This window comes from Bolinopsis microptera, chromosome 8, assembly GCF_026151205.1.
Source record: "Bolinopsis microptera isolate Bmic1 chromosome 8, MBARI_Bmic_1.0, whole genome shotgun sequence".
NCBI classification, from domain to species: domain Eukaryota; kingdom Metazoa; phylum Ctenophora; class Tentaculata; order Lobata; family Bolinopsidae; genus Bolinopsis; species Bolinopsis microptera.
The window spans coordinates 17,427,969-17,442,464 of NC_087079.1; the positions used below are offsets into that span (position 1 = coordinate 17,427,969).

Consider the following 14,496-nt stretch of genomic DNA (forward strand, 5'->3'; position numbering starts at 1 on the left):
TCTGCATAAAAGATTATTCCGTTTCTCGGCAGACTTGATATTGTTGCACCATGACTGGAGATTCCTAATAATTATTTTCACGTGGTCAAATAAATGGCCCACGTGACGGCCTGCTACGCCCTGTTGAGCACGTGGTTTACTAACAAGCAGTTTGCAATAATGCACGTTATAACTTCTTTAAGATCGTCAGCTATTAATTCAGAACAAATTTTAAAATGTCGAAGGGAAAGTTCTGTTTGACGAAAAATCGACGTAAATTGCGGTAACGAAATGGTCAAATATAGAAGTCGTCTAATTCATAACCACTTAGAACTCAAATGCATGATTTTTTAGTGAGATATTAAGAAATCATGATGAGCGATGAGCGAATTGGGCGTTGAAAAAGATCATTTCATTATCTGAAATACAACTTGAATCTACAACGTCATTACACTTCTAATCTGGTCTTGAAGTTATCTTACCGGACTTGCCATCAAGCCGTATCAGGGTATCTGATTCTCATAGCATCACTTCATGAATAAGCAACTCATAGACTTGTGAACGGTCTAAGAGGCGGAACTCTGCTGTTTTGACACGTGATGCCCATATAAGGAGTGTAGTGTTAGCCGTTTTAACCAGTCGGCTTGTTATAGAACAGCAGATTGACAACCAATCAAATGAATCGGCTGATATTGTGGCATGTAATACTCAACTTGCTATCCTCTTCGCCCAGTCCATTCATTCAGAAAAGTATTCCATTTTTTGATTTCTTATTCCAAGAGAGAATTTTGGACGGGGAAAATGTATGTGTATGGTGCTGTGTATAAATCAAGAGGCTTGCATATAATGAACATATAGACACGGGTGCAGAGTTGAGTCTGTTTGGAACCTAGTAGTTTCAGATCCTTGTTTAACTTGCCGTACAGCAAGGTCATCCACTACTTTAGCCCGGCGAGGCACATAACTCCCTCTACAACTCCATATCAAATGCTTCATATATACTAGCCAAGTTCACAAGATATATCCTTGTGTTTGAGAAGAGCTCGTTAGAACTGCTTCCTTTCCCTTCAGTATCCCACAGTCTCTCGAGTTTCGTAACTGCCATGGAAGGACAAGATCAGCAATATTACTTTGTATGGTAGCCTACCAAGGCTGTCAAGTTACGAAGCAGGAGATTCGAAATGGCGGGACAATGCATCAGACATCCTGAGCTACTGGCCAGTGATTTAGTCTTATGGGAATTTGGAACCTTTGCTTGATAGAGTACAGCCAGGCCGTCCAAGACAAAGCTGCTTGTCTATGTTACTAAAGGAAGTTGGGACAAACTCTAAAGAGGAACTGCGAACCCTGATGGAGGGGGTTATCTGGTGTAGATCGGACTTAATTCAGACCTCGTAGTAGTAGTAGCAATAGTATTTCCTAACCACAAATTTGAATCTGGCTTCTATTTGAAATAATGGTTACAACCAGACTGATTTCTAAACTCTGTGTTTGAATTACTGTCTCTCTGTTGGCTGTACCCACATGTTAAACACCTTTCTACAACGTAATGACACTATCTTCTAACTGGTTACTAACTGGTTACTATGGCAACGAGCACCTGTTTGTATACCCGGCTAAGTACATGCTGTAATATCCTAACCTCCTCTGTGTAGTAAGCTAAAATGCGTTATTATTAAAAGATCTCCATTACATAAAGGTAGCATTTGGGTAAAAGGTTCGTGTAGATAAATTAGTTGCTAAGCAACTCACGATAATCGAATCAAGTAACTTAATAAGCGCTCAAAATCGTTCTCGCACGTATATATTTAGTAACCTTGATAAAATTAAGAGGTGGCTCTTTAGCAACCATAGCAAGATGAGGATCTTACATTCGCTGTTTTAGTACCATTGTGATGATGAGTGGGGGTCGAATGATTAGAAAGGTATTTGTTAGCTGGTATGTTTTTCATAGAATCAGCCTCTTATCAGTGATAAGAGGCTGATTCTATGAAAAATAAGTTATCACTCTGTGTCATTTCAGTACATTGTTCACATATTACGTCAGCAGCCTGGAGAGAAGGTTTGAAAATGCTGATGAATGGGAAGGGATATTAAAGCCCTGTCCATGATGAGTGATGATGTCATCTAAAGCTCAGGGGCAGGGTTATTAGAACACACTTCAGGAGTGTGTTCCTCAAGATCAAGGGGGTTTTATCAGTACCACGGGCAAAATTGTGATTTTCATAATTTCTAAACCATCTAATTTGTCATTGCTTTTTAATTTCATGCAGCTCAGGGGATCGAATTGAAAATAAGCCCAAAATTTAAATATCAAGAAAGCTTGCTGTTATATACAGGATTCTAGGCGCCCTATCTGCATCATTAACAATTAACAAATCAATCCTTATTTCTGTGTTTTAAAGTATATCCTGATGAACAATTATTAGTATTAATTGGTCTGTTGAAACTTGATAAAAATTAGTATGTTGAAATTTAATATTCTGAGTTCTGTTAGTATTTACAACATACTGACATTCTGATAACCGAGCATTATAAAGACGGCAATTACTTGTAACCATTTAGTCTCGTACAGTTTACTTTAGGCAATTATCATTATCTATCAATTAAGACATTTTCGGAGTACGGCTCAACGACCTGGGTGTACTGCTTGCAATGGGCTTTCTCAGGAAATGCTCAGATTGTAAGGTATTTTTAATAGTTGTCACATACCAAAGATGATGGATATGATGTCAGACTTGTCTCTTAGTAAAAGCTTTGATCACAAGTTATGAGAAAGCAACTAGGCTTAAAATCCTGTAAAATGATCTCATGTTTGCTCATTCATCACTGTTCGTTATGTTTAGTTCGGGACCAAAAACTGAGTCCGTGTTGGGGGACAAATTTAGAGCAATTAATGTTCGTCACTTAATTGCTGAAAACAAATGTTGGCGGTAGTAATTCTACGTGAGAAATTAAAGTGAGATAAGAAGCAGCGCGGTGTATATGTTGGTTAATGAACAGTTTCCTGGATAGCAGACTCATCCAGCGGCTAGCAATTACAAGAGCGATGTACCAGGGCAGATATTCTTCAGCAACCATTCAGGGGCAGGGCGTATCAATGTAGCGCTGCTTAATGACGCCTGTAAATCAACAACTTTCCTACCTTAATTATTTATTTTTTATATCAAACTGGTGTGCGTTTTAACAACAACTGATACAATTTTAGAACTAGTTTTTAATGGCATGTAATTGACAAAATACGAGAAGCGAAGCAGGAATCCCGACGGCAACGGGCGATGGCGAATCAATTCAGTTGATTGTTTGCTATAAATATTTTCAGATAAATTGGTTTGAGTCATGTTGATCGTGAAATACGCAAGTTCACGATCGATTTGTGGACATAGTAGGTTTATTTTATCATGCTTTATTTATTGTTTGGGATACTTTCATGATCAGGTAGAACAGATGTTAAAATCAATAAAACACAACAATTACATGTAAAGAAATGAAACAAATTAAAACTGATATTTAAAAATTACCAGTGTGCCGTTAAATAATTTTCTAATAAAATCTATGTATTTACTCCCCCAACCCCTAACGAAAAGTTGCCTTTCGCTAAGTTTGTAATGCAAGGTGGTATAAATTCTAACAATAGAGTGCTAGCACGATCTACCTATTGATGTGGAGAGAATGAAAAGATATCCAGCATTTTCTCACATCACGAAAATCAAATACTATACAATTTTAAGGAATCTAAGCAATTCGTTAGGAAAATAAATCTACGCTCTATTACTTTGTTCCTCGATCGAAATGAACGCTTCTAAAATCAAATGAAATTGAAAACGGCTTGTTAACAGAACTTAAAAGAACTAAATGACACTCAACTCAATATTTGATAACAGCCTTCAAAAGAACAAAAGCCATCAAGATAGATCCTTTCGGTCGTTATTCGAGCACTAAAAATTTGTATCTTAAACTCGGTTACCATCTTCTATGTACAAAATATGTTAGAAAGAATTGGACTGGTTGCGGATCATTAAAACATGATCGTACCTTCTGTCTGTACCTAAAAATTGGGAATACAAAGAAGAGGCAGGTGTTATAATTCACTACAATCAATAGATTTATTAGATTTTAACGTCCTAATTCAGTTCATAGCGTCCCTCATCTTGTATTCCCAATCTTTAAAACAACATGGATGATTTGAGTTTTTTACTTCTTTCAACTAGATCTAATTAATTCTCATCTAGACAATTCTTATCATATAAATTAATTTTATAGTTCTAGCGACCACTGCATCAAATACAAACGTGTACACCTTAAATACTTTAAGTTTATACCAACTATTTACTATGTACACTTTTTACACACAAAACCACATTATGGAAAACAGATTAAATCAAATCGTGTATACCGCATACACATCCACAAGTTCAAATGTGTCCAGTCTCTTTCTTACGAGTATAAAGCAGTGAAATCGAAGCATACAAATCAATGTTCAAATATTTGTACGGTATAAAGCATACTGATTGAGGCGATTTTGTGCCCAAAATCTGACGAACTTGTATCTGTATTCAATAAGACACTCAATATCGTGGTTCAGTGGGACGCTATCCCACGATTTTAGGCAAGACTGTCCTGGGTTTCTGGCTGATACCACCAGTGTTAGTTGACTGCTGAGGTGGTGATTCCACCAAGGACGATTTGACTTTGTGACTCTTTCCAGAAGACGGGTGTTTTGGGGCTGGAGGTAGCTTCTCTGCTGTTTTTTCAGCTGATGTGCCCTGGGCTTCTGTCTGGGGTGGTGCACGTGGGAGCCTGCGGCGCAACCAGCTATGACGCAGTGCGGCAGATGGAGTGAGGCGCTGTGAGGGATCCCATTCTAGACATCTGTTTATAAAGTCCAGAAACAGAGGATCGTTACATTTCAAGGCTGCAGTAAGATCTCTCGTGCCAGGGAGGCCTCTAGGTTTGCCTCTACGAGACCGTCCAGTGGTCAGAGTTCCATCACCACTTGTACAGTACCGTGGCTGACCTTTAGAGTTAAAGAAATTCTTAGAACGCTTGGAAAGATCGAGAAGCCGCTGAGGAGGCATGCCAATAAGCTCTATGATACACGCCAATTGATCACCCTCATCTTCACCAGGCAAAAGAGGATAACCCGTTAATAACTCACAGAGTATACAGCCAAAGCTCCACATATCTATTGGCATGCCATACTTAGCTCCCAATATCACCTCTGGTGCTCTGTAGAAACGAGATTGGATGTACGTGTATATCCGCTGGTGTTCATAACAAGATGATCCAAAGTCTATAACTTTAATCCCACTTCGACCCTGCTGTTTCAGCAGAATGTTCTCTGGTTTTAAATCACAGTGAATTATTCTGTTTCGATGGAGAACTTCCAAACACTGTAAGATCGAGTGAGCAAACTTCCTGACCAAAGCCAGACTGAATCCTTGGAACTTGTTTTTCTTGATAAGTTCGTACAAGTTCATGGATAGAAGTTCGAAGGTAATACATATGTGGTTCCTGAAAGTGAATGTTTCCACCATATGCACAATATTATGCACATTGTCCTTGTCCTGCTTACACAGATGCTCTAAGATTCTGATCTCTTCCTGGGCCTGACGATGGAAGCGTTTCTCGTTACGAACCATTTTGAGAGCAATGTGAGCATGCGTCTTGTGATCGTATGCCTTGACGACCTGGCCGAAACTGCCTTTGCCGATAACTTTTAACACTTCGTATCGGTACGCGATATGATCGTGAGGCACGTAATTGTATTGTCCAGCATCGTCGTCATATCCGCAGTTCTGGGGACCTCCAATGACACCCTGTCTCTTTTTAGAACTGGGCCCAAGGAAGTAAATCTGAGGGTAGTTGAAGATCTCGTGGTGCTCGTAGGCGGACAGTTTGTGCATGTAGTGCTTCATGGCTTGTTCTGGACTCATGTAGGTTAACTTGGTGCTCTTGTGGCTGGACGCAGCTGACCCAAGTCTCTTGTGAGGGGAGGGAGAGGAGTTACGGGAGTGCGACTTCTTGTCCTGAAATAAATTAACAGTTAGATAAACATAACCTTAACGTACGTATAACGCTAACAAATTTCAGCCTGAAAGTAATATCAAGATTTAAAAATACATTTTAAAGATTTCTTTTGATGCTAAGATACAAAGCACCATCCATTCCATACGGCTCAATAAGCGATCCAGTTAGAATTTATTAGTTTCTTGCACTCATTATAATGGGGTTTAACGTCATTTGACGGCAATATTTGTATTTCAAGAGGAATAAGTTACAGTTTACCTGACAGTGCAAGTGGCAGTTTGAATTGTAACTTTGCAAATGCCATTACAGTTGCAGAGAACAAAATATAATGGTATATTTTTCTTGCGATACGTGAAGAAAACTGAACGATGCTTTCTTGACTGCACTGACTTTTTTTTGCATAGCAGCTGATACTTAAGTTTAATCAAGTCATGTTGCTCTTGTCCAGTACACATAATTAATTAGCTCAACATTGTTAGTCAAATGGAACAGATGATGAATCAGTGACGTTTTAGAGGAGACGCATAACGAAAGCCTGCGCATATCACTATCTATATATCATTATATAATGCTAGATGGATGGTATAAATCTATTACGTGTCATGAGGAAATATATAAAGATATCAATAAGTCCGTTAACCATGATGAAAGGAGGATGATATGACGCAGAATGTAGTTAAGAGTGTACAAGGTGTACGGAGGTGTACAAGGTGTACGGACTACGGAGGAACGTGTGCAGGGGGCCGAGTGATGGATTGCTTGTTGACATCTCCCCTGCACTGCATACACACCTGATCTCACAAACATGGACAAGTTAGCGCCGCTGACATTCATCAATAGACCGTATACCAACTCAATTTTTTGTGTTATATCATGAAGATCATACTCCTCGAATATATACGGTGGAATAGCCGCAAGGTGTCTCCCTAAAATTAGCAATTATTATTCGATCCAATACTACGAAGCCATTGACTTTCATTGGAGAGCATTTTACCTCGTTTAAATCAAACCGAGACGAGACCTCGTTTATATTAACAATCAGCGGCGCGAAGGCGTCAAGCATTTTAGTACAAAGTATGCAAGGAAAACTTAAAATGCAAACCACCCAGGGTACTCAAAAGTGATTTATGGAAATTCCGTGAGACTCCCGTCAAATCTAATTAATTGTAGTTATTAACATTGCATCGTTAAAACGATCTCTAGTCAAAATATGGCTAGATTGTCTGAGTGAATCGATAATAAAAGGAATGATTAGAAATGTAATAACCGATCAAGGAAAATAACCTACCGGACTAGACATTGGTCAGATTGCCATAAACCAGAGAGAAAAATTAAAATTGTGCAAAAAACGTAGTACGGAACAAAGTTAACGCCATATTAGGTGGATTAAAATATTCATTTTGCCACGCTCTATATCCATAAATCAGTTTGCGTGTGTGTGCTGGGTTGGGTATCACGTGACTGGGTCACCATACCACGCTCCAGCCAATCAGTGACCAGGAAACGGGTGACGTACCCAGTCAGGCAATAATTACATTAGGCTGTTACCAGCATTTCTCTGCTTTTGACAGAATTAAACTGAGCAGCCAATGACTGTACAAAAGCAACCACTACCTAAATACATAATTAACACAGGAAAAGATGGCAAAATTTGTCTAGATTTATCACATTGTATACGTTGTGGGTACGGATGAATGACCGCAAACACATAATAGGGAATGTTTCTAAAACGGCACTTGATTCAATAATAATTCCTAGTTCCTAATGACTTCTTGAAGACTTCAAGCTGAAATTATAAGATTATCAGAATAAGATCGATTCAATTAACCAAGCAGTGAGATTTACAGTATCTGAGTGAGTAACCTTTTATGAAATTTCTTATTAAGGCGTTCCGGAATCCGGATATTGCATCTTGAATATCATTCTGCTCAATCTTGGAATTTTAAAATACAAGTAATTAGAACCGCAGAAACTCCTCAGTAATCCATCAATACGATGAGATCACATGAAACACGAATACGGTTTAACGCTATCTATGTTTTTGAACAAACCTAAAACACGAAGACGCTCTCATCGATTGATCGTATGTAAATTGTGATCGTATTGACTGCAGTATACGGCAGGTCTAGAAATTAATGCAAAATTTCTAAAACGGCAAAACACAAACTTTCCTCTAGCGTAAGTTTGCAATTAGTACTTTATTGATTTACCCCGATTTACCCGGCCTATATCCTTTAATTCGGGGAAACTTCACTGGAATTAATCGCATATTTTCTGCTTTCAGGTGTAATAAAATACTGTGACAGAATTTGCTACGCTTATGTTGTTGTCATACTTGTAGCAACCGCTAAAGATCTCCAAATATCAAATTATCATGACATTGCAATATGTTCAGTTGTAACCATGGTAACGATGCTTCAATGTCCAACTTTACAAGTATCGGATTACGGTTAACCCTTTATCTGTTAAAGGTTCCTAGGTATGGGACTGTCTTTTGTCATCAAATGACAAAAATTTGCCAAATGTGAACTGATATCAGCTGATTTGATCTAGGCTATCTAGACTATTCTAGTAAAAACTTCTAATGTCAGCGGTAATCATTTCAAAAAATTAATTATTTTTTCATGAAATAATCACGCACACGTTTTTGAGAAACGTATCGGTATACACCGTGCTCAAACTCTCGTTTTAACGATGTGTCTATTTTTGGAAATTCATGCTGTAGATGAACTTAAATTGTAAATCAAGCTGTAAGTGCATGTTAATTTTAGTTACTTTACGGATATAAATTTGTCCTGATGGCTTAACTTACCTTACAACTTTATCGCTTCATTAGTCGATAGACCACTATTGACTTCAGAAAAACTAAAAGTGTAAGTCAGAATTTTTTGACAAGCATAAAATAAAAATCCATCTCTTAGTTTAGGGATGCATGCAAGAAGTTAAAATTTCTTGCTTGGTAATTCACAAAAAATGCATTAAAGATACTAATTTTGAAGACAATTTCGTAAATTTTCGCTTGATTGGTCTCTACACTGTTACTCTACTAGCTAAGAGTAACCAATGGTTTTAACAACTTATAACGTACAACTTTTAAACAATTTCTTTCCGTTCTTCACGCTCATCAAGGGAAAACAACTGTCTTTGATGATGAGAAAATATCTAAAGATGTATCGCCGTTATTACAAACAAGCAGAAAAACGCAGATATTAAGTCACGTGGCTAGCTACTGAGGTCGAGATTAATCTAGAGATAAGAGTCAGGTGCAGGGAAACACATTTATACAGCTAATAGTAATCCAGTTGGTCTCGAAAAGGCGAGACTATATAATGATTATTTACCTCCAACTGAATAAGAACGTAAGCTGCGGTTGAGCTGATGGGAACCCGCAAACTTTGCTTCTTTTCAATTTCATAATTATCCAAATTAATAGGCATGATACCGTGTTCTGTGTTATTAACTTATTATAATACTCAACTCAACAAACGTGCAACTTAGCCAAATCAACATTATGGACAATATTTGTTTATGTTTACTGAGCAGGAAAATAGTGCGACCACCTTTGGTGCATTGTTAATAGCTAATTGACGATTTATTTTAGGTTAAAAACAAATCATTTTGCACATCATACCTGGTTATTCCACACATCATGTGAACTAGAGAAATTGTTCTTTGTACATCATATAATTATCTAATTATAGATTTTCAGCTAATCAGGTGCTTTGGAAATTTCCGCTGACAAAGGATGGGCCTATCCTGATCCAAAACAAAAGTTTATCGAACAGTTCGTAATAGCCATATTAAATGGCTATTGACTGTATATGGCTAGATATCAGACTTAGCAACTTACTATAGACAAGGACGAATAATCGCTGCTTGCCGGAGCTCCATGACTATAGGAACAGTCCGATTTGCTGTATCCAGAACCGTGCTTGTGGCGGGTGGTGAGGACCACGGTGCCCTGGCCGCCGCCACCACCGCCACGCTGCTCTGGGCCCAAAATGTAAGACTGATTGACGGGAAACATTTCAGTGTAAACAATGATGACAGATAGAGAGGTAGGCGTGTACAAACAATCTAGTCACGTGATCCGTACAGTGTGAGTACAGGACGTGTACAGTGGTCTCCTAGTGGCGTCACAACGCTACAGGGTAACTATAAATAAACATGCAACTCTGCATGATATCCTAGGATGAACTAAGAGATTCTGGAGCATTTTAATAGATCTTTCGATGATCATTGCCGCATTAGTGCTTACTTCATATTGAGATAATACGGAATAAAGAAAAAAGGAATGTTTAATTCAGTTTTGTAACGTTGCCATGGATACGGATCACTCTGAAAGAACATTAGCAGCACTTTCTACATCTTCTTCATCGGCTGAAATTGAACTCTATCTAAAATCTTCTTACTTTCTATTCCTGATTAGTATCACATCCGTAAAGTCTATAATTACATATATTATGTATATAAATGTAAAATTTAAGAATTACATTAAGCAACATTAATACTGTTGTTAGAATTTTTGATATATTTCATTAAATAGTGTTTTTGAAGTGAGCTATTGAGCACCCTTTCCATTCATAAATTCTTGTCGACTAATTAACGGATAATTTGCCTTACTAATAGTCCGATGATCTGAAAATTTCGAGTTACATCACAAGAGAAAAAGTTAAAGATCATATAATATAGTATATTCGTCTAGCGTAAATTTAGCAAACCTTACTTATAGTAGTAGTAAAATTTTATCCACCTAATACAATAATCAGGCACTTTATTTCCTAGAAAACTTTCAAATTACTTAAAGTAAGTACACATTTCGAAGGTTTCAATCTACCTTGGGGAAGTGTGCATGCTTCGTCAAAGAAGCTATGCCATTGGGTAAAAGATGGGCCGGTCGTGGGAAAAGTTAACTTAGTTAGTACAACATTTTAGTATGTGCCTATTTAGCTCGAGAAAATTCATATTCCAATGATAGCGAACTTTGCAAAAAAACAGAAATGAGTACTAATATTACGAATATTAAAGGCAGGAGAGGGGGGAGGAGGGGGGTAAAAATCATTTTTTTAGTTTTCAAATATTTGATAGAGCTGGTGGAGACGAACAAGTAGGAAAAAACTGCACTACATCAAAATATGATCTTGCGTACCAGGCTAGCCACACCCAGGACCTGATTTGGCACAGGTGTTCCTTGGGGAAATACCCAAAAACCTATGTTAACTTAACCCCAAATTCATTAAAAATCGAATTTTCTCAGAAAGTTAACCTCATATTTCGTCAACAAAAGTAAAATTCAAAATTCTGTTACTAAGTTATTTGGGTATTCGCCCAAGGAACACTGCACCTGTGCATGTGCCAAGTTTCCGGTCCTGGGCGTGGCCAGTCTTTTCCAAAAAGTTTGCCTTTTTTAAGTTTAAGTTTCACTACTAATTAGTAATTACAGGGAAACCTCAAACTTTGGCACGCGATATCTCAGGAACGGTGAGATTTTGATGTGGTTTTTTTCCTGGCCTTAAAGTATGCAAGGTAAGTATTTAATAGCTTATAGCATTATAAACAGATACAATTTTTGAGACAATTGAATCAAAGAACCTTGCCGAATGCGCCAAGTTTAGTTTATCAACCGAATAACAACATTATCGTGCATAATTTAGTTCGAACGAAGTATCAAAGATTGGTTCTAGCTCAGAATTTAGATTAAATCCTTGGTTAAAATACTTAAAAACTCCTTATGAAATATGTTTTGATACTGAAATCAGCAAGATTAAACATTCCAAAATAAAACATGCCGATGGATAAGTTTGAGCAAGACACTCACTGCCTGACCATCTAAAAATAATGCATGTATCGAATTAAGGCATCATTTAGTCAGCAATCGTTTGGTTCATCGATAGATTACTGAACAGCTTGTAGAAAATAATTGACACATGGGAATCGGTGAAAAAAACACTGGACTATATATAATAATAACTTATGGGGTAAGTTTGCCAGATCCGTACCTTTGGAATACTCTCGTTGAGACAATGAATCTTGCCCGTGGCCACGTCCGGAAACTGCATTAGAACCTTAAAACAAATCTGAGTAATTTCCAAGAATAAATAGCCGGTACGGTTAACTGCAATAGTTTCGAAGGTGTTGGTACTTTTAACAAGAAGGATCTCTTTCTCAGCAGATTTCTAAAATTCATAATCATGATAAGCTGCATACAAACAAAGGGAAAAGAGGGGCTCAACTTAACCGTATTTTATGCACATGCTGATTTCTTGCAATGATGTGGGAAATGCGACTTAACCCGACCTTGCAGATGGAGCTGAATTGGGTTGGAAAAACGATAACATAAGTCTGACACAGCTTTGAATGTAGCTTCTTCTAGGCTACTCTAGTAATTGCACGGGCTTTGTCAGCTTTGAGCTCCAAGGTTATGTGACGATCACGGTAAATCATTCCGACTAACATCATTATTACAGGAGGATATCAACTGGATACATCAATCAAAACTGTTTAAAGTTAAATGGCGGATTTCTGCATCAAGATAGAAATATGAACGTTTGGTGATCTGTGAAAGTGTCGGCACATCTCAAAATAAAAAAGTTTTTGTTCCAATTTGAACAAATTTACTAACAAGTGACAGTGCTGCAATGAATCGTAATAGGTATACAAAATCTTCTAAAGCTTATTAAATAAAATTATTAACATGCAGTAAAAATAACTATTTACCTTTCCTGGATCTCCTTGAGTTTGAACCTTTGGCAAGATATCCTCTTTAAGCTTAGCGTGGTGTCGTTGGTCATCATCATAGAGTTGTTGAACTTGGGGTCCGTGGCCTAGGTGAGGTAGCGTGTTGCTCTTCTGTCTGGAACTGGGCATCTTTCCTCTCAATGGTGGCAGGCCATTACTTTCAGAGAGATCTACTTGCTTGTTTCTTGTTAGAGAAGCCGTTACCTCACTCAACCTTGCATACAAACTAGACGATTCATTACTACTGCCAAATATACGACTCTTCGTGTCAGGCAACTTGTTCGAAAACATGCCTAACCATGAATCGTTTTTAACTAGACTTTTTCCAAAGTAAACTTCGCGTGCTTACAAAGATTTGCATATCAACACACAAACACTATTGTGTCTCAGCAAATTACATGTTGTCGGACGGGGGTTGCTACGGTAAAACGAGACCATGTGCTTTCGATAATGGTCATATGACAATATCCGCAAAGTTATTTTTGGTAGCGTTACAATCGAGAATCTGTATGCGCGGCGTCATATAAATCAAAGCAAGGAACACAAAACAACTGCGTACCGTTACATGTTGAGGATCGTTAAATTTCATGGTAATCACCTAAAGAAATAAAAAGTAGAAATGGAAGATGTCCTAAAGATCGAGAAGAAAATAAAAATACGTATTTTAGTGAATGGTGCAATTTTTAAAGCGTAAACAACAATGAACAAGCATAAGTACATTTTAAATTACTCATCACTTGCACTGCACGTGCACCCTGCCATTACATGTTTGCTTTAAGTTTCCGTTTCATCATCATATGAATATTGGATATAATTTTAACTGAAGGTGCCAATGCTTCCACATTAACGGGTGATACTCGTAAAATATCTGTTCCATATATTGGACCGTCGACGAGTCCAACTCGGCGCGCGTCCTGGTAGGTTGTAAACCTACAACTTCCACATTGCAGTTTTATTAACCACGTGCTTTGATTGAAAATGTCAACCCATCAAGGTCGTTGCTCTGCGAAGCATCTTCTCCTAAATCGGCGAGATGCACCACTGGGCCTCGCCGAGCTAGGAAGGATTGACATCGTGAATCAAGATGACCCCCACTGTCGCTTCACTATAGTTCACTTCACTATAGAGTTTCAACGATACAGGGGGAAGCTAATAGTATTTTTGTTAGTAAGTTTCAATCGCGTCGAAAAATGTACTAGTACACAACTGAAGATAAAGCCAATTTTTTAGGTTTACAACCTACCAGGACGCGCGCCGAGTTGGACTCGTCGACGGTACTGTATATGGTTCCAATATATAGAACAGATATTTTACGAGTATCACCCGTTAATGATCTAGCGAGAAGCTTGTATCACGTTGCGACCCGCACGGTCGTTTCACTATCGTCGCGTCCTGACGATACAGGGGCCCGGGAGCCGCGCACTTCGTGCGCGGCGGGTCATACAACGTATGACAACGAGAAGCATAATTGAGTGCGCGGCGCGGCACAGTAACGCATCGCGCTACAAGCATATGAACTGTAACTGTGAATTGTAGCGTGTAGCGCAATGCTGAATGCACCGCGGGCCTTACCTAGCTTGCTAGTCTAATTGCTCGCTACTCTCACGTATAGGAAACAGAAAGCTGTTCAGGAAGCTTCAGGGAAAGTAAAGTAAAACATAAAATGTATGACATCACATCATCACACATTTCTACAAAATATCATCGCACTATGCGAAAAAATATATGGATACGTTCATTTGAGTTTGA

The 14,496-nt window shown here is 38.2% G+C and overlaps 1 protein-coding gene across 1 annotated transcript; it reads right to left on the reverse strand.

Moving 5' to 3' along the window:
* Positions 1-3,452: 3,452 nt before the first annotated feature.
* On the reverse strand, positions 3,453-13,213 carry LOC134819264 (dual specificity tyrosine-phosphorylation-regulated kinase 2-like). Its single transcript, XM_063829090.1, has 2 exons — positions 12,727-13,213; positions 3,453-6,008 (listed from the first exon to the last, which is right to left on the reverse strand). Exons 1-2 carry the CDS (start codon positions 13,036-13,038, stop codon positions 4,572-4,574), a joined length of 1,749 nt encoding a protein of 582 aa, XP_063685160.1. The 5' UTR covers positions 13,039-13,213; the 3' UTR covers positions 3,453-4,571.
* Positions 13,214-14,496: the final 1,283 nt, after the last annotated feature.